This window comes from Hylobates moloch, unplaced genomic scaffold (assembly GCF_009828535.3).
Source record: "Hylobates moloch isolate HMO894 unplaced genomic scaffold, HMol_V3 SCAFFOLD_1, whole genome shotgun sequence".
NCBI lineage: Eukaryota > Metazoa > Chordata > Mammalia > Primates > Hylobatidae > Hylobates > Hylobates moloch.
The window spans coordinates 173,169,733-173,195,331 of NW_026652276.1; the positions used below are offsets into that span (position 1 = coordinate 173,169,733).

General features: G+C 38.0%; 1 protein-coding gene across 1 annotated transcript in view; it reads right to left on the bottom strand.

Moving 5' to 3' along the window:
* Positions 1-8,054: 8,054 nt before the first annotated feature.
* The window catches only part of CROT (carnitine O-octanoyltransferase), a 60,083-nt gene continuing 42,538 nt past the window's right edge, over positions 8,055-25,599 (bottom strand). The window contains exons 14-18 of the mRNA XM_058440891.1: positions 16,129-16,252; positions 15,184-15,262; positions 15,005-15,098; positions 14,760-14,879; positions 8,055-9,321 (exon numbers count right to left, since the gene is read on the bottom strand). Of these exons, the coding sequence (XP_058296874.1) occupies positions 9,201-9,321; positions 14,760-14,879; positions 15,005-15,098; positions 15,184-15,262; positions 16,129-16,252 (538 nt within the window). The 3' untranslated portion in view covers positions 8,055-9,200. The remainder of the gene's footprint in view (positions 9,322-14,759; positions 14,880-15,004; positions 15,099-15,183; positions 15,263-16,128; positions 16,253-25,599) is intronic.

A 25,599-nucleotide genomic window follows, 5' to 3' on the forward strand; every position in this document is an offset into this window, starting at 1 on the left:
TCTTAATATAAGTGACCACTGGACCTTAGGAAATTAATTCACATGGTGTACATCACTGCATAAGCCCTGCAAACTGAACTGACTCAATTTACATCTCTATTCATATGTTCTTTCTCAGTCTAGAATGCTATCTCAAAATCTAGCTTCCCAAACTTCTCTAAAAAGGTTTCTTTCATTTATTTCCCCTTTTTTTCCTCCTTCCACCCTGTCTCCACAACAACTTCTATCTCCCTGTTCTGATCTTTCATAGTGTGTTGTGTATACTACTATAGTCATGTGTTACATAACAACATTTTGGCCAATGACAGACTGCATATACCACAGTGGTTCCCATAGACTATAATGGAACTGAAAAATTCCTATTGCCTAGTGACATAGCTGTCATAATATAGTGCAACACAAAATTCATGTGTTTGTGGTGATGCTGGCATAACAAAGCTACTGCGCTGCCAGTTGTATAAGAGTGTAGCACATACTATGTACAGTGCATAATACTTGATAATGACAACAAATGACTTATTGGTTCATGTATCTGTTATACCATTTGTTGTTATTTTAGAGTATACTCCTCCTATTTTAAAGAAAGTTAATTATAAGATAGCCTCAGGCAGGTCCTTCAGGGGGTATTCCAGAAGGCAGGCATTACTATTGTAGGAGATGACAGCCCTGTGTGTATTATTGCTCCTGAAGACCTTCCAGTGGGATAAAACATGGAGGTGGAAGACAGCGTTCTTGATTATCTTGATCTTGTATAGACCTAGGCTAATGTATGTTTGTATCTTAGTTTATAACATAAAAGTGTGAAAAGTAAAAAATAAAAAATTATTATTTATTTTTGAGAAATCCGCTCTGTTGCCTAGGATGGAGTGCAGTGGCATGATCATGGCTCACCTCAACCTCTGCCTCCTGGGCTCAAGTGATCCTCCCACCTCAGCCTCTGGAGTAGCTGGGACAGGTGCATGCCACCACGCCCAGCTATTTTTTTGTATTTTTGGTAGAGACGGGGTTTCACCATGTTGCCCAGGCTGGTCTCAAACTCCTGACCTCAAGTGATTCACTTGCCTCAGCCTCCCAAAGTGCTGGATTACAGGCGTGAGCCAGTGTGCCCAGCCATAAAAAATTTTAAACTGAAAACTTATATAATAAGGACATAAAGAAAGAAAATATCTTTGTAAAGCCATACAATCAATATGTGTTTTAAGCTAAGTGTTATTACAAAAGAGCCCAAAAGTTTGACAAATTTAAAAGTTGATGCCTGTAGTCTTAGCACTTTGGGAGGCCGAGATGAGAGGATTGCTTGAGGCAAGCCCAGCCTGGGCAACACAGGGAGATCTAGTTTCTACAAAAACAAAAACAAAAACAAAATTAGCCAGGCTTGGTGGCACACTCTTGTATGTGCCACAACACAATCTTTCATAGTGTGTTGTGTATACTACTATAGTAATGTGTTACATAACAACATTTTGGCCAATGACAGACTGCATATACCACAGTGGTTCCCATAGACTATAATGGAACTGAAAAATTCCTATTGCCTAGTGACATAGCTGTCATAATATAGTGCAACACAAAATTCATGTGTTTGTGGTGATGCTGGCATAACAAAGCTACTGCACTGCCAGTTGTATAAGAGTGTAGCACATACTATGTACAGTGCATAATACTTGATAATGACAACAAATGACTTATTGGTTCATGTATCTGTTATACCATTTGTTGTTATTTTAGAGTATACTCCTCCTATTTTAAAGAAAGTTAATTATAAGATAGCCTCAGGCAGGTCCTTCAGGAGGTATTCCAGACTCTTGTAGTCTCAGCTACTTGAGCGCCAGAGTCCAAGGTTGCCGTGAGCTATGATCACACCCTGGCACTCTGGCCTGGGTGAAAGAGCGAAAACCTATCTCTAAAATAATAATAATAATAATTTAAAAATTTATAAAGTAAAAAATTCAAAGTAAGCTAAGGTTAATTTATTGTTAAAAATTATGAAATTGAGTGTAGCCTAAGTGTACAGTGTTCATAAAGTCTACAGTAGTATACAATAAGGCCTTCACATTCACTCACCAGTCACTTACTGACTTACCCAGGCAACTTCCAGTCCTGCAAGCTCCATTCATGGTAAGTGCCCTATATAGGTGTACCATTTTTTAATCTTATTTTATTTTATTTTATTATTATACTTTAGGTTTTAGGGTACATGTGCACAATGTGCAGGTTTGTTACATATGTATCCATGTGCCATGTTGGTTTGCTGCACCCATTAACTCGTCATTTAGCATTAGGTATATCTCCTAATGCTGTCCCCGCCTCCCCCACCCCCCACCCCACAACAGTACCCGGAGTGTGATGTTCCCCTTCCTGTGTCCATGAGTTCTCATTGTTCAATTCTCACCAGTGAGTGAGAACATGCGGTGTTTGGTTTTTTGTCCTTGCAATAGTTTACTGAGAATGATGTTTTCCAGTTTCATCCATGTCCCTACAAAGGACACGAACTCATCATGATTTGTGGCTGCATAGTATTCCATGGTGTATATGTGCCACATTTTCTTAATCCAGTCTGTCGTTGTTGGACATTTGGGTTGGTTCCAAGTCTTTGCTATTGCAAATAGTGCCACAATAAACATACATGTGCATGTGTCTTTATAGCAGCATGATTTATAGTCCTTTGGGTATATACCCAGTAATGGGATGGCTGGGTCAAATGGTATTTCTAGTTCTAGATCCTTGAGGAATCGCCACACTGACTTCCACAATGGTTGAACTAGTTTACAGTCCCACCAACAGTGTAAAAGTGTTGCTATTTCTCCACATCCTCTCTAGCACCTGTTGTTTCCTGACTTTTTAATGATTGCCATTCTAACTGGTGTGAGGTGGTATCTCATTGTGATTTTGATTTGCATTTCTCTGATGGCCAGTGATGATGAGGATTTTTGCATGTGTTTTTTGGCTGCATAAATGTCTTCTTTTGAGAAGTGTCTGTTCATGTCCTTCACCCACTTTCTGATGGGGTTGTTTGTTTTTTCTTGTAAATTTGTTTGAGTTCATTGTAGATTCTGGATATTAGCCCTTTGTCAGATGAGTAGGTTGCGAAAATTTTCTCCCATTCTGTAGGTTGCCTGTTTACTCTGATGGTAGTTTCTTTTGCTGTGCAGAAGCTCTTTAGTTTAATTAGATCCCATTTGTCAATTTTGGCTTTTGTTGCCATTGTTTTTGATGTTTTAGACATGAAGTCCTTGCCCATGCCTATGTCCTGAATGGTATTGCCTAGGTTTTCTTCTAGGGTTTTTATGGTTTTAGGTCTAACATGTAAGTCTTTAATCCATCTTGAATTAATGTTTGTATAAGGTGTAAGGAAGGGATCCAGTTTCAGCATTCTACATATGGCTAGCCAGTTTTCCCAGCACCATTTATTAAATAGGGAATCCTTTCCCCGTTTTGTTTTCGTCAGGTTTGTCAAAGATCAGATAGTTGTAGATATGTGGCATTATTTCTGAGGGGTCTGTTCTGTTCCATTGATCTGTATCTCTGTTTTGGTACCAGTACCATGCTGTTTTGGTTACTGTAGCCTTGTAGTATAGTTTGAAGTCAGGTAGCGTGATGCCTCCAGCTTTGTTCTTTTGGCTTAGGATTGATTTGGCGATGCAGGCTCTTTTTTGGTTCCACATGAACTTTACAGTAGTTTTTTCCAATTCTGTGAAGAAAGTCATTGGTAGCTTGATGGAGATGGCATTGAATCTATAAATTACCTTGGGAAGTATGGCCATTTTCACAATATTGATTCTTCCAACCCATGAGCATGGAATGTACTTCCATTTGTTTGTATCCTCTTTTATTTCATTGAGCAGTGGTTTGTAGTTCTCCTTGAAGACATACTTCCATCCCTTGTAAGTTGGATTCCTAGGTATTTTATTCTCTTTGAAGCAATTGTGAATGGGAGTTCACTCATGATTTGGCTCTCTGTTTGTCTGTGATTGGTGTACAAGAATGCTTGTGATTTTTGTACATTGATTTTGTATCCTGAGACTTTGCTGGAGTTGCTTATCAGCTTGAGGAGATTTTGGGCTGCGACAATGGGGTTTTCTAGATATACAATCATGTCATCTGCAAATAGGGACAGTTTGACTTCCTCTTTTCCTAATTGAATACCCTTTATTTCCTTCTCCTGTCTGATTGCCCTGGCCAGAACTTCCAGCACTATGTTGAATAGGAGTGGTGAGAGAGGGCATCCCTGCCTTGTGCCAGTTTTCAAAGGGAATGCTTCCAGTTTTTGCCCATTCAGTATGATATTGGCTGTGGTTTTGTCATAGATAGCTCTTATTATTTTGAGATACATCCCATTGATACCAAATTTATTGAGAGTTTTTAGCATGAAGGGTTGTTCAATTTTGTCAAAGGCCTTTTCTGCATCTATTGAGATAATCATGTGGTTTTTGTCTTTGGTTCTGTTTATATGCTGGATTATATTTATTGATTTGCATATGTTGAACAAGCCTTGCATCCCAGGGATGAAGCCCACTTGATCATGATGGATAAGCTTTTTGATGTGCTGCTGGATTTGGTTTGCCAGTGTTTTATTGAGGATTTTTGCATCAATGTTCATCAAGGATATTGGTCTGAAATTCTCTTTTTTGGTTGTGTCTCTGCCAGGCTTTGGTATCAGGACGATGCTGGCCTCTCATAAAATGTATTAAGGAGGATTCCCTCTTTTTCTATTGATTGGAATAGTTTCAGAAGGAATGGTACCAGTTCCTCCTTGTACCTCTGGCAGAATTCGGCTGTGAATCCATCAGGTCCTGGACTCTTTTTGGTTGGTAAGCTATTGATTATTGCCACAATTTCAGAGCCTGTTATTGGTCTATTCAGAGATTCAACTTCTTCCTGGTTTAGTCTTGGGAGGGTGTATGTGTCGAGGAATTTATCCATTTCTTCTAGATTTTCTAGTTTATTTGCGTAGAGGTGTTTGTAGTATTCTCTGATGGTACATTGTATTTCTATGAGATCAGTGGTGATATCCCCTTTTTCATTTTTTATTGTGTCTATTTGATTCTTCTCTCTTTTCTTCTTTATTAGTCTTGCTAGTGGTCTATCAATTTTGTTGATCTTTTCAAAAAACCAGCTCCTGGATTCATTAATATTTTGAAGGGTTTTTTGTGTCTCTATTTCCTTCAGTTCTGCTCTGATTTTAGTTATTTCTAGCCTTGTGCTAGCTTTTGAATGTGTTTGCTCTTGCTTTTCTAGTTCTTTTAATTTTGATGTTAGGGTGTCAATTTTGGATCTTTCCTGCTTTCTCTTGTGGGCATTTAGTGCTATAAATTTCCCTCTACACACTGCTTTGAATGTGTCCCACACATTCTGGTATGTTGTGTCTTTGTTCTCGTTGGTTTCAAAGAACATCTTTATTTCCGCCTTCATTTTGTTATGTACCCAGTAGTCATTCAGGAGCAGGTTGTTCAGTTTCCATGTAGTTGAGCGGTTTTGCGTGAGTTTCTTAATCCTGAGTTCATTCTCCATCCAGCTTTGTTCCCTTGCTGGTGAGGAACTGCATTCCTCTGGAGGAGGAGAGGCGCTCTGCTTTTTAGTATTTCCAGTTTTTCTGCTCTGTTTTCTCCCCATCTTTATAGTTTTTTCTACTTTTGTTCTTTGATGATGGTGATGTACAGATGGGTTTTTGGTGTGGGTGTCCTTTCTGTTTGTTAGTTTTCCTTCTACCAGACAGGACCCTCAGCTGCAGGTGTGTTGGAGTTTGCTAGAGGTCCACTCCAGACCCTGTTTGGCTGGGTGTCAGCAGCGGTGGCTGCAGAACAGCAGATTTTCGTGATCCGCAAATTCAGCTGTCTGATAGTTCCTCTGGAAGTTTTGTCTCAGAGGACTACCCGGCCGAGTGAGGTGTCAGTCTGTCCCTACTGAGGGGTGCCTCCCAGTTAGGCTGCTCTGGGGTCAGGGCCCCACTTTAGGAGGCAGTCTGTCCTTTCTCAGATCTCCAGCTGTGTGCTGGGAGAACCACTACTCTCTTCAAAGCTGTCAGACAGGGACATTTAAGTCTGCAGAGGTTACTGCTGAAATTTTGTTTGTCTGTGCCCTGCCCCCAGAGGTGGAGCCTACAGAGGCAGGCAGGCCTCCTTGAGCTGTGGTGGACTCCACCCAGTTCGAGCTTCCTGGCTGCTTTGTTTACCTAAGCAAGCCTGGGCAATGGCGGGTGCCCCTCCCCCAGCCTCGCTGCCACCTTCCAGTTTGATCTCAGACTGCTGTGCTAGCAATCAGGGAGACTCTGTGGTCGTAGAACCCTCGGAGCCAGGTGCGGGACACAATCTCCTGGTGTGCCGTTTTCCAAGCCCGTTGGAAAAGCGCAGTATTAGGGTGGGAGTGACCCAATTTTCCAGGTGTCGTCTGTCACCCCTTTGACTAGGAAAGGGAACTCCCTGACCCCTTGCGCTTCCTGAGTGGGGCAATGCCTCTCCCTGCTTCGGCTTGCGCAGGGTGCACTGCACCCACTGTCCTGCACCCACTGTTTGGCCCTCCCTAGTGAGATGAACCTGGTACCTCAGATGGAAATGCAGAAATCACCCGTCTTCTGCGTTGCTCATGCTGGGAGTTGTACCTATTCGGCCATCTTGGCTCCACCCCCACCAAGTTCCTCTAACTGTAATAAGCCATATTACCAAAGAATTTTTCAAATGTGACCACTGTGTGATTGGATCAAATTTCACATTAACCAAGACAAAAGTGGGGCAAAAAGTACGTTACTGCAGTGACCCAAAGTAGTGTTTGACCTATTCCTGTATAATGATTTCCAGACTTGCCTGATCAGAATCATGGGGCATCTATTCCTAAACAAAATAATTGATTCAGTAGGTCTCAGTTGAGGCCCAGGAATCTGTTTTTTAAAATGCACTCTAGGTGATTACTCACATCAGGCAAGTTAGGAAAAGTGGTGAGGTGTGAGTGAGAGGAGGTTTCTGTGCAGGTGATGTAGTTTCCAAAATACCCAACTCATTACACATTATAGGTTGAGTATTCTTATCTAAAATGCTTGGGATCAGAAGTGTTTCATATTTCAGAATATTTGCATTATACTCACTGGCTGAGCATCCCAAGTCCAGAAATCCTAAATGTTCCAATGAGCATTTCCTTATGTCAGTACTCAAAATGTTTTAGATTTTGGAGCATTTCTGGTGTTCAGATTTGGGATGCTCAACCTGTATTTATAAACCAACCAAATGATTCTAAATGCCCTCACTATCTAGTTTAAAACCCTGCACTAGAGTGAGGAGAAAAGGTTCTTAGTTCAGATCTCATCTTCCTTTTCTATACCAACCGTGAAGAAATGTATCAAATGCCACAGAAGCCAACTCTGAATGTTTTCACAGAGAAATGGTACTGGTGCTTTTCAGGACAAAGGCTGGCACAGTGTAAAGGGCTTAACTGTTAGTAATAAACCAGTCTTATCAAATTCAGAGCGTACATGTTTTTTAAAAGGGATGCACAGAATCAGTACCCTGAGTATGATGTAATCGTTACATATATTAAAATGTCTGGCAGATTGCTATAGTACCCATAATCATGTCCTCTGTGCCCACTCTTTTACAAAGTGACTTTCTCTTATCAAGATATTACTTTTTCCCCACTCCTTGAATCTGGACTTCCCTTGTGACTTGGTTTAATCAACAAAATGCAGCCAAGTGATGGCATGTGACTTCAGGGCCTAGGCCTCAAGGAACCTTCACCTCTCAGAACACTCTCACTACCAAGTAAGGAAGCTCAGTTCTGAATACTGGATGATCAGAGACCATGTCAGGAGAGACAGTCCCAGCCACCAAATTTACAGATAGTTGGTGATGTGATCTTAAACTTTCCAGCCTCAGTCCTGGCTGCCTGATGATTATAGCTGTACAAATAAACACAGGCAAGATGAGCAGAAGAACTGTCTAGCTGTTATCAATCAACTGACAAAGTAATGAGAAACAATAAATGGATTCAAGACACTAAGTTTTGGATGGTTAATTACACAGCAATATATAACTGAGGTCAAAAAGCACAAGAAAAGCCAACAGGAATGAATCATTTATTCAAACATAAAACAAAAAGCTATATAATTTTGAGAATTTCATTTTTTGAGAGTAAAAACTACAAAACTGAACAGCAAGGAGGAAAAAATTCTGACAACCTGATTCAACATTAATCCTTTAAAAATCACTGTAACAAATTTAAATATAAGTGCTTTATTTTTCTATTCACAAAACTAATTATAATACACCACAATGAATTTTGTTACGGTTTTATGTGTGTGTGATAGAGGGTATACATCTCCATACTACTACCTAATTTGTCTGTTTGTTCAAAAGAGTTATTTCTCTCTCTCTTTTTTTTTTGAGGCAGGGTCTCACTCTCTTGCCCAGGCTACAGCATAAGGGCATCATCACAGCTCACTGCAGCCACAACCTCCTGGGCTCAACCGATCCTCCTGTCTCAGCCTTCAAGTAGCTTGGACTACAGGCACACATGCACCACCACACCCGGCTAATTTTTTGATCTCGTAGAGACAGGACCTTACCCTGTTGCCCAGGCTGGTCTCAAACTCCTAGCTTCAAGCAATCTTCCTACCTTGGCCTCCCAAAGTCCTAAGATTATAGGCATGAGCCACTGCACCCAGCCCAAAAAAGTTATTTTAGATCACCATTAAATTGTAGTGGTCTTTCCCATCAAACATAACAGGCTTGTATCTCTGTGGTGAACATAGAAGTCATTGATTTCAGGGAAATTAGCATACAATAATGTAATTCATACCCTTTGGCAGCTAAAAAAATTAAAGTGCTTGAAAGATGGACTCTACATTGATGTCCAGAGACAGGATTTATAACCCATGTAAGTACCAACAAAAATACTTAAAAATTAGAGTAAGGCTTGCATTGTTAAAATTTGTAGATTTGGATTGTTGAGGCTTAAATACTGCATAGTTCTATATTCACAATGTCATAATTTGCATTGCTGCTGCTTCAGAGGAGCTTAAAAGTATTTCTACCTTCTATGGCAGAATAAATTTAGAGAGCATGATTCTACTAATTTCTACATTTAACAAGTTTTCTTAACTTGTTAAAGGAATGTTAGCAAGTCAACATTCCTTCCCATCTCATATTACCAACTCACTCCCAGCACTCAGTTTAATGATATGTTTTGGTAAGTGCTTAATAGATGATTCATCTCTAAAGATGAGTAGTGTTCATCAGCCTTATCATATCATGAAAAGCACAAAAAGTCAGCTGAACTAGCTTTTCCGCATCAGTCTCGGGACAGGATTTCCAGGCTGAACAGGCCACAACAAACCTGTGAAGCATAAATAATGATTAATGATTACACAAAAGGCTCCAAATAGTGATGGTGAATACAACCAGGACTTTATTTCGTCTGGATATTCATACATGAAATGTGAAGTCTTGCTGACATTAGGTAAATGTAACCTGACACAATTGAAGGTAAAGCCATATCTGTAGATAATGCTAAGGGACACCTCATTCATTAGATGACTAGAGCCTAGGGACAAAGGGGAACAAATTAGCTAGAGCCCTAGAGTGCTCTGAAGCCAGGTCTTACTATGTTTAAAACAGAACAAAAAACCTCCTTCCTAGAAAAGTCCTTCCTAAACCGCTACTGGAATGAGTTGGAATATGAATTCATGCTACAGTTTTTAATGAAATTTATACTGTTTTTAAAGAGTATAGTACTTGAAGAAAGTTTGAAAAAAAAAAAGGGGAGAGAAGGATAATAGGTGAGAAAGGCTATTTCTAGGAGTCAAAAAGAGAAACTCTTGGGATCAAGTCATGCCTTCCACCATCTTTCTCGAGATACTCCTAATAAGAAATCCTGGATCTGGCAACTGAGAAAAGTGGCCCTGGGAAGCTGAACTAAATAGGAGAGAAGCCTGACTTAGAGCTAGGCTTCCACTTTACAGAGAGAAGTTTCCATAGCGAAATATGAATTAGGCTCAAAATTAAAATGTGCAATGTAATGCTTCTGGAAAACCATGCAAGTTTCACATCACTTAAAAAAAAGAGTAAATTATGTCTTCAACATGTGCTTTAAGTTAAACAAAAAGAAATAAAAATAAGAACATGCTCTAGCCCAGTATATAATGATGAAACCAATGCCTGAGTGGATTATATTTGCAGAAAAGTAATACAGAAACCTTTAGGAAGTCCTGCCTTGTTTTCACCTAGTGATTCATGATCACGAATCATTCTCCAGCTACACTGGGCATGGAATTCCCAGATATTTAGCAGCACCTAAACATGTTTCTCTCCACAGATTAACCATTCTTATTCAAGCGTCAATTTTTTAAAAAAATTTCAGTTATCTTTCTAAAGAACAGCCTTTCCTACATGAACAGACAATTCATGAAAGAAACACAATGCCAAAAACAATGAAAACATGTTTTACTTCATAGGTAAACAAGTAATTTATGTTATTTTTTGCCTATCAAATGGGTAAAGACTTTTTTTTTTTTTTTTTGAGTAAGAGTCTCGCTCTGTTGCCCAGACTGGAGTGCAGTGGCATGATCTCAGCTCACTGCAACCTCCGTCTCCCAGTGTGAAGCAATTCTCGTGCCTCAGGTTCCCAAGTAACTCAGACTACAGGTGTGTGCCACCACACCAGCTAATTTTTGTATTTTTAGTAGAAATGGGGTTTCACCATGTTGGCCAGACTGGTCTTGAAATCCTGGCCTCAAGTAGTCTACCCACCTTGGCCTCCCAAAGCGCTGGGATTACAAGTGTGAGCCACCATGCCTAGCCTACAGAATTTTTAGAATAACTAGAGTTAGCAATGGTGTGATGAAATGAGAAAGGATACATTTATAACCTTATACATTATTTGTAATGATGGAAAAACAAAATAGTAGAGAAGCAGTTAGATAAATCATAGGAATCCAAAGACTGGAAATTATACAACCATCAAAATATTTCAAAGCATACTTAATGGCATTGGAAACTGCTTGAAATAATAAGCAAGAATGAAATTCACAAAAAAGGACACAAATATTTACAGTGTAAATATACAATCTACATACATTATAGGTTGGGAGCATCATATAATTATAGTCTTATGCCATGTAATGGAAATGTAGATAACTTTGTTCTGATGTAGTTTTTATATTTAACATTTTTTTTTTTTTTTTTACAATCAGCATGTAATACATTTAAAATGCAGTGGTCTAGTCTTGGGGTAGAAGAGATGAAAGGAGAGGCAGGGGAGGCTGGCACACTCAGTGTAACTTTATGTAAATACATTGTAATTTCTATCTTTTTGCTTTTTCATTTCTCTAAAAATGTTTCTATACTGTACCAACCCTTGCCCCACTTGCTGTAGTTTCAATGTTCCTATCATAGAAGGGTCCAGTGCATGTCATAAAAGCCATCAAAAACAGTCTTGAATAATCAGAACGCTTCTGTGAGATTAACATCAGTTCTGGCACTGCTTCTACTGTGTCTTCCTCCTTGTCATTTGGCTCTGGTTCAGAAGCACTCATCTCCTTCAAGCCACCTTCCGTTAATTCCTCTGGTGTGGTGACTATTAGTGCTTGATTTTTAAAATTTTTTAATAGAGATGAGGTCTTACTGTATTGCTCAGAATGGTCTCAAACTCCTGGCCTCAAGCAATCTTCCCACCTTGGCCTTCCAAACTGCTGGAAATACAGGCATAAGCCACTGAAACTGGCCCAACATCCATACCTTGAAATCCTTCACCCTCCACTTTTTTTTTTTGCCATATCGACAATCTCTTTCATGATTTCCTAGACCGGCTCTGTCGTAAATCCTGTGAAATCATGTACATATGGACATAGTTTTCTCTAGTAGAAATTTTTTGTTTTGGGCTTGACTGCTTTCATGACTTCTTCTATAACAACAATGGCATCTTCAATGGTGTAATCCTTCCAGACTTTCATGATGTTCTCTTCCATTGGGGTAAAAGACAATCCTTGGTGACAATCCTTTCTATTGAGTCCTTCATGTAATGAGCCTTAAAGGTCCTTATGACCCCCGATCTAGAGCCTGAATTAGAGACAGGTCTGGGGGCAAGTAGACCATTTTGACACCTTGGGTGTTTAAATCATGGGGTTCTGGGTGGCCAGGGTCACTGTCCAAAATCAAAACAACTTTAAAAGGCAGTCCCTTACTGGCTAGGTACTTCCTGACTTCAGTGACAAAGCATCAAATAAACCGATCCAGAAAAAAAGGTTATCATTGTCCAGGCCTTCTTGTAAACTAGCAGCTGATGTTTATCTTTTCCCTTCAAGGCTCAAAGTTAACAGCTTTATAGAAAGGCAGTCCTGATCATAAACCCTACTGCATTTGCACAAAACAGTAGTGTTGGCCTATCCCTTTCTGCCTTAAAGCCTGATGCTTGCTTCTTGTGATGGTTAATACTGAGTGTCAACTTGATTTGATTGAAGGATGCAAAGTATTGATCCTGGGTGTGTCTGAGACAGTGTTGCCAAAGGAGATTAACATTTGAGTCAGTGGGCTGGGAAAGTCAGACCCACCGTTAATCTGGGAGGGCACCACCTAATCAGCTGCCAGCGCAGCCAGAATATAAAGCAGGCAGAAAAACGTGAAAAGACCAGACTGGCTTAGCCTCCCAGCCTACATCTTTCTCCTGTGCTAGATGCTTTCTGGCCTTGAACCTCGGACTCTTCTGCAGCTGTGGGACTCAAACTGGCTTCCTTGCTCCTCAGCTTGCAGCTGGCCTATTGTGGGACCTTGTGATCGTGTGAGTTAATGCTTCTTATATACTTCTTATATATCCTATTAGTTCTATCCCTGTAGAGAACCCTAATACACTTCTCTTCCTTACTAACAAATGTCCTTTGTGGCATTTTTTTTTCAGAATAGGGCACATTTGTCTGCATTAAAAACCTGTTCAGGCAGCTATCCTTTGTCCTTAGTGATTTTCTCGATGGTGTCTGGGAACTTGTCTGCTGCCTCTACTTCTCCTGTTATCCTGACATTTTTAAAGCCAAACCTCTTTCTAAAATTATCAAACTATCCTTTGCTGGCATTAAATTCTCCAGCTTTAGATCCTTCACCTTCCTTTAAAGTTGTCATATAATAACTTCGCTTTTTCTAGAATCATAGTAGAGTCTATAGGTATGCCTTTTTATAGCAATCCTGTACCCACAAAAAGCTGCATTTTTAATTGGAGATTAAAAGGCATTTTGCAAAAAGGGCAAAGTTTTAATGCCTGCCAGTGTAGCTGCAGCAATAGCTTCACAAATTTCCTTTTTTAAAAAATAGTACTTATACTAGATTTATTTATGTTGAAATGATGGGCAAATGCAGCTACAGATCTCAATCTATGATACTTATCAAGCAAATCAACTCTTTCTTGTAATGTCATGACTTTTGTCTGCTTCTTGGGAGCACTTCCAGTATCACTAGAAGCCCTACATATGGGTCCCATGGTATTATTCAATGTTTACAATACTGTACTGCCCACAGTGAAAAATACATCAGAATAGAACCACGAAAGATCACTTTTTGTGATCTGCTAAAGAGACAAACTGCTTATGCAGAGATGATTAGCATTATATGACATCTTAAGGAGATACTTGCAACTCTTTAGCTCACCACAGTAGTAACATGAGGTGGCTACAAAATTATTATAGTAGTACAGTATGGACCACAGTTAATTTAATACAATTATGATTGAAAACTGCATCTTTACATTTGTTTACATTTCTCTTGACTCCAAATGGCACCATATAAAGTCTGTAAGGGCTTATGTTCATACGTTTTTATAAATTTCAACTTTTTATAGTAGATTTGTGTATATTTTATGGTAGTAAATGATGAAATAGACTAGTATCTGTATATATTTTATGCATTCATGAATACTTTTTGAATATTTCTAAGCTACACAGTTTTGAGTTTTTTTCAAATTGTCCCAATCTCCAAAAAGTTTTCTCATTTATTTAACATCTGCATAAGTGTACCCATGCAGTTCAAACCCATGTTGTTCGAGGGTCAATTGTATTAGAAACTGAAATATGTCATGCATATTACCATTCCAATTTTTCACATTCTATCTGAAGTGCCTCCAAGCCTGCCATCTTCTTATTCACAGTGCTAAATGTAGTCACACAATTTTTACAAAGCCAACTATGCTTTGAAGGGCCCCTGTAAAGAGACTGCCAGACTGTAAATAAGGACCTTACAAGCCTTGCTACCACTTTCATTTTATCTTGTTCTCTGCCACTCTTTTTTATACCAGGTTTTGATCTTTTCTTTCTCATTCTTTCCATAAACGTAAGTTAAACTCCACACAGCCCAAATGAACTGCATCTGAATTGGTAAAATATGTTTTAGAAAGTATAATTTACCCAATCTCTTTTCTCTATCTTATTAATATTGTCTATGACTACATGAACCACCATATATTTAAACATTTTATCTGAGCTTACTATAAAATACCTTGTACAAACCAAATATGTTCATGGGTGTACTGATTTTGAGGATGATGATATGATTGCCGAATCGACTTGAAACAGTGTTCTGCATAAAGACACCTAAGGGACTGGTCTGACAAGTGTCTCAAAAGCAGGACAGAGAAACATGAATATACATTAAATGCCTAAGTGGAAAAAATAGTTACTTAAGTAGCAAGTGACAGATGGCAATATAAGAATCACAGTGTAGGGAAGGCATTTAAATAACAAAAGTGATACCTTTCTTACACTATAGCACAGTAAGAATAAAAAAAAGAAGCCTCACCTGTCATCTCTGATGTGGTAGAAAAATCCATAACCATTGTGTACCATGGGAACTACCACACCCTGGACTCGTAAATAGCCAACCAAACTTGTTGAGAGAACAAAATTTCCACCTCCTCCGCTGTGTGGCACAATAAAAGAACATTTTACTAGGCCTACAGATGCTTGTATTGTTTCTAAAAAGCATTTAACATACAAAAAAAAAGAAGCCAATTGATGAAGTTGTAAAACACTACACTGTATTACCTTTTGGAAAAAAGTGGGTCCGTAAAGAGTTCTGGAACAGGAAGACCTTCCTCTTTTGCTATGAGTAAGAGACCTAAAAGGTGACGATCAAATCCTGCAAAGAAACCCCAAATCTGAAGTTAGAAAAAAAATTTTCACCATGAGAGATTTTTAAGTCAGAAAAATTTTAACATAAGTACCTTTTCCAGCTGAACAATCTTTCATCATTTTATTATGCTTTGCAAAAGCTTGTAACATCTTTTGCTGCCGCTCATGAAGCTATATTAAAAATTGAGAGACATTTCAATAACACACTGTGCAAAACCCAACTAGAAAAAAATCCTAAGCTCATTGTAATTAGGACTGGGGTAATTTGGGAGAGGAAAGAAGATTTCTAGGAAGATCTATAACACATACTCCTATATCTTTCCCTCAGTTATTCTATCGCCTATTCTTCCCTGTGTGTCCTGCTTCTTATTTCTTTCCTGGAATAGGAAACTATGAACTTGTGGGCAGCACTGAAGTGACATTAACAAGTATAAAGATAGAAGCAACCGAGATTTCAAAAATGAAAGCATAACTAAACAAATGACAATAAAGCAGTTTTATAAAATTAAGATGCAGGCACTCATATATAACCACATCTAGCAAAACTAAAGAAACAAATATAGTACTAAAATAACAGTGAGAAGGAAATTTGCTGTTGTCTAAATGCTTCAAAAAAGGAGTATGAAACAAAGCATACAACTGTCCTGATTCCAGTATATGAAACAAGAATCTGTGATTTCAAAAACATTCAACCACATCAAGAAAACCTTCCTTTTAATGGCACCTTGGGACTTCTGCACTTTATTGGTGTTGTTCTAAAGGTAGATTAGAAGTCGTGAAATACCTAAAGTACTGAAGACCCTTTGCCTAGAAAATAACATAAATGGGGTCCTTTTCCCACCTTCCCTGTTTCTTAGTCTTTCCAAGTACACACTTCACTGGTGAATGAACAAATGCTTTAAAAACCTCAGAAAAGATGTCTCAAAGTATTTTAATGATCCAGGAAAACTCAAGCAAAGAAGTTAATTACTCAAAGACCACAGTTCCTTTAGAACAATTAAACAAATCTTGCGAGTTTTTTCTTTTCCAATACTCACACTGACAGAAGGATCCTGCATGGACTGGCACCACCTGACTGCTTCAACTGTGCATGATCGCATAGTCTCTGTACGGCCATGATAAAAATATCTTGTCATAGCTGTTTCATAGCAACAACCAGGGCTACAAGAAAAAATTAAAAGAGTGTATCATAAGAAAGAAAATGCTCTAATATCATTACAGATATAGTTGCCTAATAAAGCTAGCTTTGTTCAGAGACTAAGCCCTTTAACACAGATAGGTTGGAGACTTTCAACTAAAAAGAGCCTATTTTCAATACCAAAGAGCAAAAAGTACTCTGATAATGTGGGCTGTTTCAAAGGCGTGGCTGCTGTCGGGTCATATATATTACAGCCTCTAAGATGGCCCCCGTGATTCCTGCCTCCGGCTATTTATGCTGTGCTGTAACCCCTCACTTTTGAGCACAGGCTAGACAGTGACTTGCATCTAATGGGGAGAGTACAGCACAAGTGATGGGATATCACATCTGAAATTAGGTTACAAAGAGAGCTCTCTCTTGTTCTCTTATTTCTCACATGAAAAAAGCCAGCTGCCATGCTGAGGGCTGCCCGATGGAGAGGCCCTAGTGGCAGAAAACTGAGGACGGCCCTCTGGACAACAGCTAGGGAGGAACTGAATCCTACTAGTTCCCATGGGTGACCTGAGAAGTGGACCTACCCTCAGGAGAGCAGAAGAAAACAGTCCTGGCTGATACTGACTACAACCTCATGAAAAACCTTAAGTCAGAGGTACTCAACTAAGCTGCATCACAAAAAATGACCCACAAAATTGTGATATAAAATTACTGACCCACAAAATATGTGATATAAAAAATGTATGTGTTTTAAGCCACTACGTTCTGGGGTAATTTATTACACAGAAATAGGTAATACAGAGTCCTTGACCTTTAGTGCCTCCATATAGAACATGAAGGACTAGAATAAAGTAGAAGTATAATTTAAGAAGTTCCCCAGAGTGATATCTGTTTTCCTGGGTTGGAGAATGATATAGCCATTTTAGGTATAAAACTCTCTTACTTTCTTGTTGGTTAGAATTTGGAGTCAAAGAGATCAAATGAAGTGAGAGTGAAAAGTCTCTGGATGTGGGTACTAGGAGGGCTCAGTTTTCAAGCTCTTCTGTTCAGTGTTTCTGTCTCTCTGGAGTGAAATGGTATCCCTTCAAAGTGTGAAGGAGAAAGTGTGAATAATATTTTTAAATGGCACTCAAATAACATTCTTTCAGGCAAACAAATTAAAAATAAAAGTAGTAAAAATGAGAAATAAAATATTACCACTGTAACCTCAAATGAAATAATGAATCTTAGCAATGTCTTTAATGACTACTAAAACGTTACGTAAAAAATTCAGGGAGTAAACTTTTTATAATAGATGCTGGCTGACAATTAAACACACTCTCAATCTTAAAAGATGGAGTAGAAAGCAAAGAGCATTAACTATTTGATTTATTATTGTAAAACATAACCAAAATAAGAACTGATGCTTACTATCAATCCTCTAGCTCTAACTACCAGTTTATAAGACATACAGGAGACTGAGCAACATGTTAAATATCACCATGGGAATACAATCAGGAAAATTCAGAAAACTCTACAGGATAAATGACCCAGTTTCTTCATCAAATCAAATACAATAAGAGAAAGTTAGGAAAAAGATTCCCATATTTAAAAAAGACTTAAGAAGTGTATCAATCAAATGCAATGTGTAAAATTTATTTGGAACCGGATCTGAACATATCTTCTGTATAAAAAAAAAATACTACGTGAAATTTCCACTGCCAGCTATGATGAGCTAGCTTGTAGCAAGCCAGTCTTAATGCTAGGAACAACAACAAAAACTGGATTTTAAAAACATCTGTTTGAAGGCTTTGCAGAATTTTTTTTTAGTTATACTTTTAAGTTCTGGGATACATGTGCAAAACATGCAGGTTTATTACATAGGTATACATGTGCCATGGTGGTTTGCTGCACCCCTCAACCCGTCATCTACATTAGGCATTTCTCCTAATGCTATCCCTCCCCTAACCCCCCACCCCATGACAGCCCCCCATGTGTGATGTTCCCCTTCCTGTGTCCATGTATTCTCATTGTTCGACTCCCACTAATGAGTGAGAACATGTGGTGTTTGGTTTTCTGTTCCTGTGTTAGTTTGTTGAGAATGATGGTTTCCAGTTTCATCCATGTCTCTGCAAAGGACATGAACTCATCCTCTTTTATGGCTGCATAGTATTCCATGGTGTATATGTGCCACATTTTCTTTATCTAGTCTATCACTGATGGGCACTTGGGTTGGTTCCAAGTCTTTGCTATTGTGAACAGTGCTGCAGTAAACATACGTGTGCATGTATCTTTATAGTAGAATGATTTATAATCCTTTGAGTATATACCTAGTAATGGGATTGCTGGGTCAAATGGTATTTCTGGTTCTAGATCCTTGGGGAATTGCCACACTGTCTTCCACAATGGTTGAACTAATTTACACTCCCACCAACAGTGTAAAAGCGTTCCTATTTCTCCACATCCTCTCCAGCATCTGTTGTTTCCTGACTTTTTAATGATGGCCATTCTAACTGGCATGAGATGGTATCTCATTGTGATTTTGATTTGCATTTCTCTAATGACCAATGATGATGAGCTTTTTTTCTCATGTTTGTTGGCCACATAAATGTCTTCTTTTGAGAAGTGTCTGTTCATATCTTTTGCCCACTTTTTGATGGGGTTTTTTTTTCTTGTAAATTTGTTTAAGTTCCTTGTAGATTCTGGATATTAGCCCTTTGTCACGTGGTTAGATTGCTAAAATTTTCTCCCATTCTATAGGTTGCCTGTTCACTTTGATGATAGTTTCATTTGCTGTGCAGAAGCTCTTTCGTTTAATTAGGTCCCATTTGTCAATTTTGGCTTTTGTTGCCATTGATTTTGGTGTTTGAGTCATGAAGTCTTTGCCCATGCCTATGTCCTGAATGGTATTGCCTAGGTTTTCTTCTAGAGTTTTTATAGGTTTAGGTCTTACATTTAAGTCTTTAATCCATCTTGAGTTAATTTTTGTATATGGTGTAAGGAAGGGGTCCAGTTTCAGTTTTCTGCGTATGGCTAACCAGTTTTCCCAACACCATTTATTAAATAGGGAATCCTTTCCCCATTGCTTGTTTTTCTCAGGTTTGTTACAGATCAGATGGTTGTAGGTGTGTGGCGTTATTTCTGAGGCCTCTGTTCTGTTCCATTGGTCTATATATCTGTGTTGGTACCAGTATCATGCTGTTTTGGTTACTGTAGCCTTGTAGTATAGTCTGAAGTCAGGTACCATGATGCCTCCAGCTTTTTTCTTTTTGCTTAGGATTGTTTTGGCTATACAGGCTCTTTTTTGGTTCCGTATGAAATTTAAAGTAGTTTTTTTTTTTTTAATTCTGTGAAGAAAGTCAGTGGTAGCTTGATCGAGATAGCATTGAATCTATAAATTACTTTGGGCAACTGTTAAAGCAGACAGGATATGGGGGCCAAGATCTGGAGAAAAGAGCAGCTCTTTGAAGTGAGGTACCTTGGAGTCTTGGCTCCAGGCCTGCTTGTCTGGGTAGTCTTGGAGGAAGTGCCATCTGTCTAGGGACCTGGAAGGTATCACACCCACCTGCTCCCCAGTAATAGACCCACCAAAACTGTGCATTTGACTGTGGACACAGAAGCAGCCCTTTAACCCAGCTCCAGTCCTACTCAATGGTGGTCCTAGAGACAGTCCCATCTGTCCAGGGATCAGGTAGGAGCCATGCCAACCTGCACTCTCATAATAGCCTGCTGGCTGTCTAATACATAAGCAGTCCCATGACCTGGCTGCAGCCCCAGTCAACTGTAGTTCTGGAGGCAGTCCTGTCCACCCAGGGACCAGGCAGGAGAGAGTCCTTACCTGCTGAAACAAGTCTATAAAAACTGGAAGTGACTTCTTTAAATGCATAGACATCAATACAGGACTACAAGGATAGGCAAAGCTGACCCCACTGAAGAAAACTAATAAAGAAATAAAAATGGCATACTAACAAATTCAATAAAAAGAGTAGTAATAGAGTAATTAAGGAACAAAAACCATAGAAGACCTAAATGAAACATATAACTAAAGGGTAGAAGTAAGTTCTTCCTTATCAGTAATTATTTCAAATGTAAACAATTTCAAATGTAACTCTGCAATCAAAGAAAGAGATTGGTAGACTGGACTGAAAAAACCTGAAAAAACATGGTCCATCTACAGGCATACCTCACAGATATGGCAGGCTCAGTTCCAGACCACCGCAATAAACTGAATATTGCAATAAAGTGAGTAACACAAAGTTTTTGGTTTCCCAGTATATACAAAAGTTGTATTTGCATGATACTGTAGTCTATCAAGTGTAAAATTCAATACGTGTAAAAGCCTATTGGTTCTGCTTTTCTGAAGAACTCCAATACAGATCCTTACCTTACACCATATACAAAAATTAACTCAAAAATGGGTCAAAGACCTAAAGTAATAGCTAAAATTATAAAAATCTTAGAGGAAAACACAGGGAAAAGCCTTCATGACACTGAATTTGGCAATGACTTCTTATATATGACACCAAAAGCACAAGCAACAAAAGAAAAAAATAGATGAACTTCATAAAAACTTAAAACTTTATACATCAAAGGATACTATTATGACAGCAAAAAAAGAACCCGCACAATGGGAGAAAATATTTGCAAGTCATATATGCGATAAACGTTTCATATCTAGAAAATATAAAGAACTTCTACAATTCTAAAACAAAAAGAGAAACAACCCAATTAACAAACATGTGACGGACTTGAATAGACATTTTGTCAAAGAAGATAAATAAATGACCAATGAAAAAGCATGAAAAGATACTCAACATCATAAGTCGTTACAGAATTATAAATCAAAACCATAAGGAATTACGCCACTTCACAAATGACTAGGATAGTTATTATTTTTTTTGCATGGGAAAACAAGTGTTGGCAAGGACATGGAAATGTACAATGTTATAGCTACCATGGAAAAGTTTGCAGTTCCTCAAAAAGTTAAAGAATTATCATACAAACCAGCAATTCCACTCCTCAAAAGACTTGAAAATGGGGACTGAAACAGATACTTGGATATAAATGATCATAGCAGCATTATTCACAATAGCCTAAAGGTGGAAACAACATAAGTATCCATCAACAAATGAATGGATAAACAAAATGTGGTATACATCCAATAATGGAATGTTATTCGGCCATAAATAGGAATGATGTTTTGATTCTACAACATGGATGAACCTTGAGAATATTATCCTAAGTGAAATAAATCAGACACAAAAGGATAAATTGTAAGATTCCACTTATTTGAAATATCTATATCAGACAAATTCATAGAGACAAAGAGATTAGAGGTAACCAGGAACTGAGGAATGGGAAAGTTATTGCTTATGGGGCACAGAGTTTCTGTTTGTGGTGATGAAAAAATTTTGAAAATAGTGGTGAAGTCTGTAAAACATTATGAATGTAATTAATGCCACTGTATTATATACTTAAAAATATTTAAAAAGGCAAATTTTATTAAAAATTAATGGGCTGCTTAACAAATATATTAAAGGGTATTGTATTTATAACACATGTAGAAGTACAATGTATGATAGCAGCACAAAGAATGGGAGAAGGAAATAGAGGCATTCTATTTTAAGGTTCTTACATCATACTTAAAATGGAAAATATTATTTGATTGTGTAGACTATGATTTTAAAAAAAGTATTTTGTAAACCCTAGTGCAACCACAGTTGATCCGTGAACAACAAAGGTTTAAACTCTGTGGGTCCACTTAAATGGGAATTTTCTTCCACCTCTGCTACCCTTGAGACAGCAAGACCAAGCCCTCATCTTCCTACTCCTCCTCTGCCTAACTCAAGGTGAAGATGAGGCTACAGACCTTTATGATGAGCCACTTAATTAATAGTAAATATATTTTCTCCTTCTTATGGTTTTCTTTTTCTTTTTTCTTTTTTTGAGTCAAAATCTTGCTCTGTCGCCCAGGCTGGTGGAGTGCAGTGGCATGATCTTGGCTGACTGCAACCTCTACTTCCTGGGTTCAAGCAATTCTCCTGTCTCAGCCTCCCGAGTAGCTGGAATTACAGGCATGCACCACAATACCCAGTTAATTTTTGTATTTTCCGTAGAGATGGGGTTTTACCATGTTGGCCAGGCTAGTCTCGAACTCATGACCTCAAGTGATCTGCCTGCCTCAGCCTCCCAAAGTGCTGGGTTTACAGGTGTGAGCCACCATGCCCAGCCTCCTTATGATTTTCTTAACAAAATTTTCCTTTCTCTAGTTTACTTTATTGTACGAATACAATATATAATACATATACAAAATGTGTGTTAATTGTTTATGTTATTGGTAAGACTTCTGGTCACACACTTGGATTTTGTAATGCACTGGGGCCTTGGGGACTCCTAACCTCCATGATGTTGAAGGGTCAACTGTACAAAAAGAAAAAAAAGTATAGCTGATGTTGGAAATAAAATGAAGCAATTTTTTTAAAGCTCTAAAAATTCAAAAGAAAAAGAAAAAAGTACAGATGGGATAACTAGAAAATAAAGAGCAAGATGGTAGACTTAAACACAAATTTACTGATAATTATACAGAATTTAATGATCTAAATAACATATTTAAAGACAGATATTCTCAGACTGGATAAAAAAGCAAAATTGAGAGGAGTCATGGTACCACAATGGCAGAGTAGAAGCAATCTGGCTTCAGTCTTCCCCACAGAAAACCAAAACAACTATCCAGTACCAATTATCCTCAGGAGTATCCCAGAAACCAAAATGGAGGCTGTGATGATCCCAGCGGCCAGAGAGAAGCAAAAAACTTCAAGCAGAAGTTAAGAGAAACAGACCACTCTATCCACAACACCCCACCCTCAAGCTGCCGGGCTGCATGTGGAAAAACTCCCATGGACTCACAATACTACACTGAAAGAAGTGAGATCAAGGCAGACAGACACCTTTATCTCCATGCTGGGTTCCTTCACAGAAAAATTATTCCTGCTTCAACCTAAGGGAAGCATCTTTGCCTATAGGGTAAAAAAATCCTAAAGGCAGCCAGAGACAATGGGTAGAGATGGGGTTAGCAATCCCCAATGAACAAAACTCAGTGATCACTCTTCATCTCAGCCAAAAAAGACACCAAATTGAAGAGGTTGTTCAGCAGTATTATGGTGTAGGAAGCATGCTCCATGAGTCCATGAAGCTATGAAGCCCTAGCCAGCCTTCCCACGCAGCCAGAGTATCCTTTCGTTGTAGACACTCCCAGTCCACAACAGTAAGCATTCTGAACTTTTACGAGAGCTCCAAAAGTTAATTTTTTGACAAGATAAACAATATTGACAAACCTGTAGGTAGAATAAGGAAAAAAGAAAAGACTCAAATAAATAAATTCAGAGATGAAAGGAGATATGGTAACCAATACCACAGAAATATAAAGGATCATTAGACACTATTATGAGTAACTATATGCCAACAAATTGGAAAACCTAGAAGGAATGGATAAATTCCTGGACACATACAACCTGAGATTGAAACATAAAGACATAGAAAACCTAAACAGACCAATAACAAGTAATATGATTGAAGCAATAAAAAGTCTCCCATTAAGAAAAAGCTTAGGACCTGCTGGCTTCACTGCTGAATTCTAATAAACCTTTAAAAAAAGAACTAATACCAATTATACTCAAACTATTCCAAAAAATTGAAGAGGGCAGAATATTTTCAATCTCATTCTATGAAGACAGCATTATCCTAATACCAAAACCAGAAAAGGACACAACTAAAGAAGTAAACTACACAGCAGTATCCCAGATGAACACAGATGCAGAAATCCTCAACAAAATACTAGCAAACTGAACTCAATGGCACATTAAAAAGATCACTCACCATGATTAAGTGGGATTCAGATGGTTCAACATATGCAAATTAATAAGCATGATACATCACATCAACAGAATAAAGGACAAAAACCATGTAATCATTTTAATAGATGCTGAAAAGCATTTGATAAAATTAAACATACCTTCATGATAAAAATTTTCAACAAACTCAGTAAAGAAGAAATATACATCAAAACAATAAAAGCCACATATGACAAATCCAGAGCTAACATCATACTGAATATGGAAAAACTGCAAGACTTTCCTCTAAGATCTAGAACATGACAAAGATGCCTACTTTCACCACTTTTGTGCAACATAGTATTGGAAGTCCTAGCCAAAGCAATTAGGAAAGAGAATGAAATAAAGAGCACTCAAATTGCAAAGGAAAAAGCCAAATTGTCCTGTCTGCAGATGACATGATCTAATACTTAAGACACCAACAAACAGCCATTAGAGTGATAAACAAATTCAGTAAAGTTGCAAGGTATAAAATCAACATATTAAAATCAGTAGCATTTCTACATGCCAAAAGCAAACAATCTGAAAAACAAATCAAGAAAGCAATCCCATTTACAATAGCTACAAAGAATATAAAATACCTAGGAATCAACTGAACCAAAAAAGTAAAAAAATCTATACAAGGAAAACTATAAGACACTGATGAAAGAGAGAGGACACCAAAAAATGGAAAGACAGCCCATGTTCATTAATTAGAAGAATATTGTTAAAATGTCCATCCTACCCAAAGCAATCTACAGATTCAATGCAATTCCTATCAAAATACCAATGATATTCTTCACAAAGATAGGAAAAAAAATCTAAAACTTCATATGGAACCACAAAAGAATAGCCAATGCAATCTCAGGAAAAAAAAAAAAAAAAAAAAAAGCTTGAGGCATCACATTACCTAACTTCAAAATATACTGCAAAACTATAGTAACCAAAACAGCATGTTACTGGCATAAAAACAGACATACAGACCAATGGAACAGAATAGAGAACCAAGAAATAAATCCGTGTATTTACAGGCATCTCCTTTTCAGCAAAGGAAAGGATAGGCTCTTCAATAAATGGCTCTGTGAAAACTGGATATCCATATGCAGAAGAATGAAACTGGACCACTATCTCTTACTGCGTACAAAATTCAAATCAAAATGGATTAAAGGCTTACATATAAGACCTGAAACTATAAAACTACTAAAAGAAAACATTGGGGAAGTTCTGTAAGACACTGAACTGGGCAAATATTTCTTGAGTAATACCCTACAAGCATGGAAGCCAAAGCAGAAATGGACAAATGAGATCATATGAAGTTAAAAATCTTCTGCACTGCAGAGGAAACAATCAGCAAAGTGAAGAGGCAACCCACAGAATGGGAGAAAATATCTGCAAACTATCCATCTCCCAAGAAATTAATAATCACAATATATAAGGAACTTAAAAAACTCAATAGCAACACACAAATTTATCTGATTTAAAATGGACAAATAATATTTTTTGTTGTTGTTGTTAGACAGTGTCTTGCT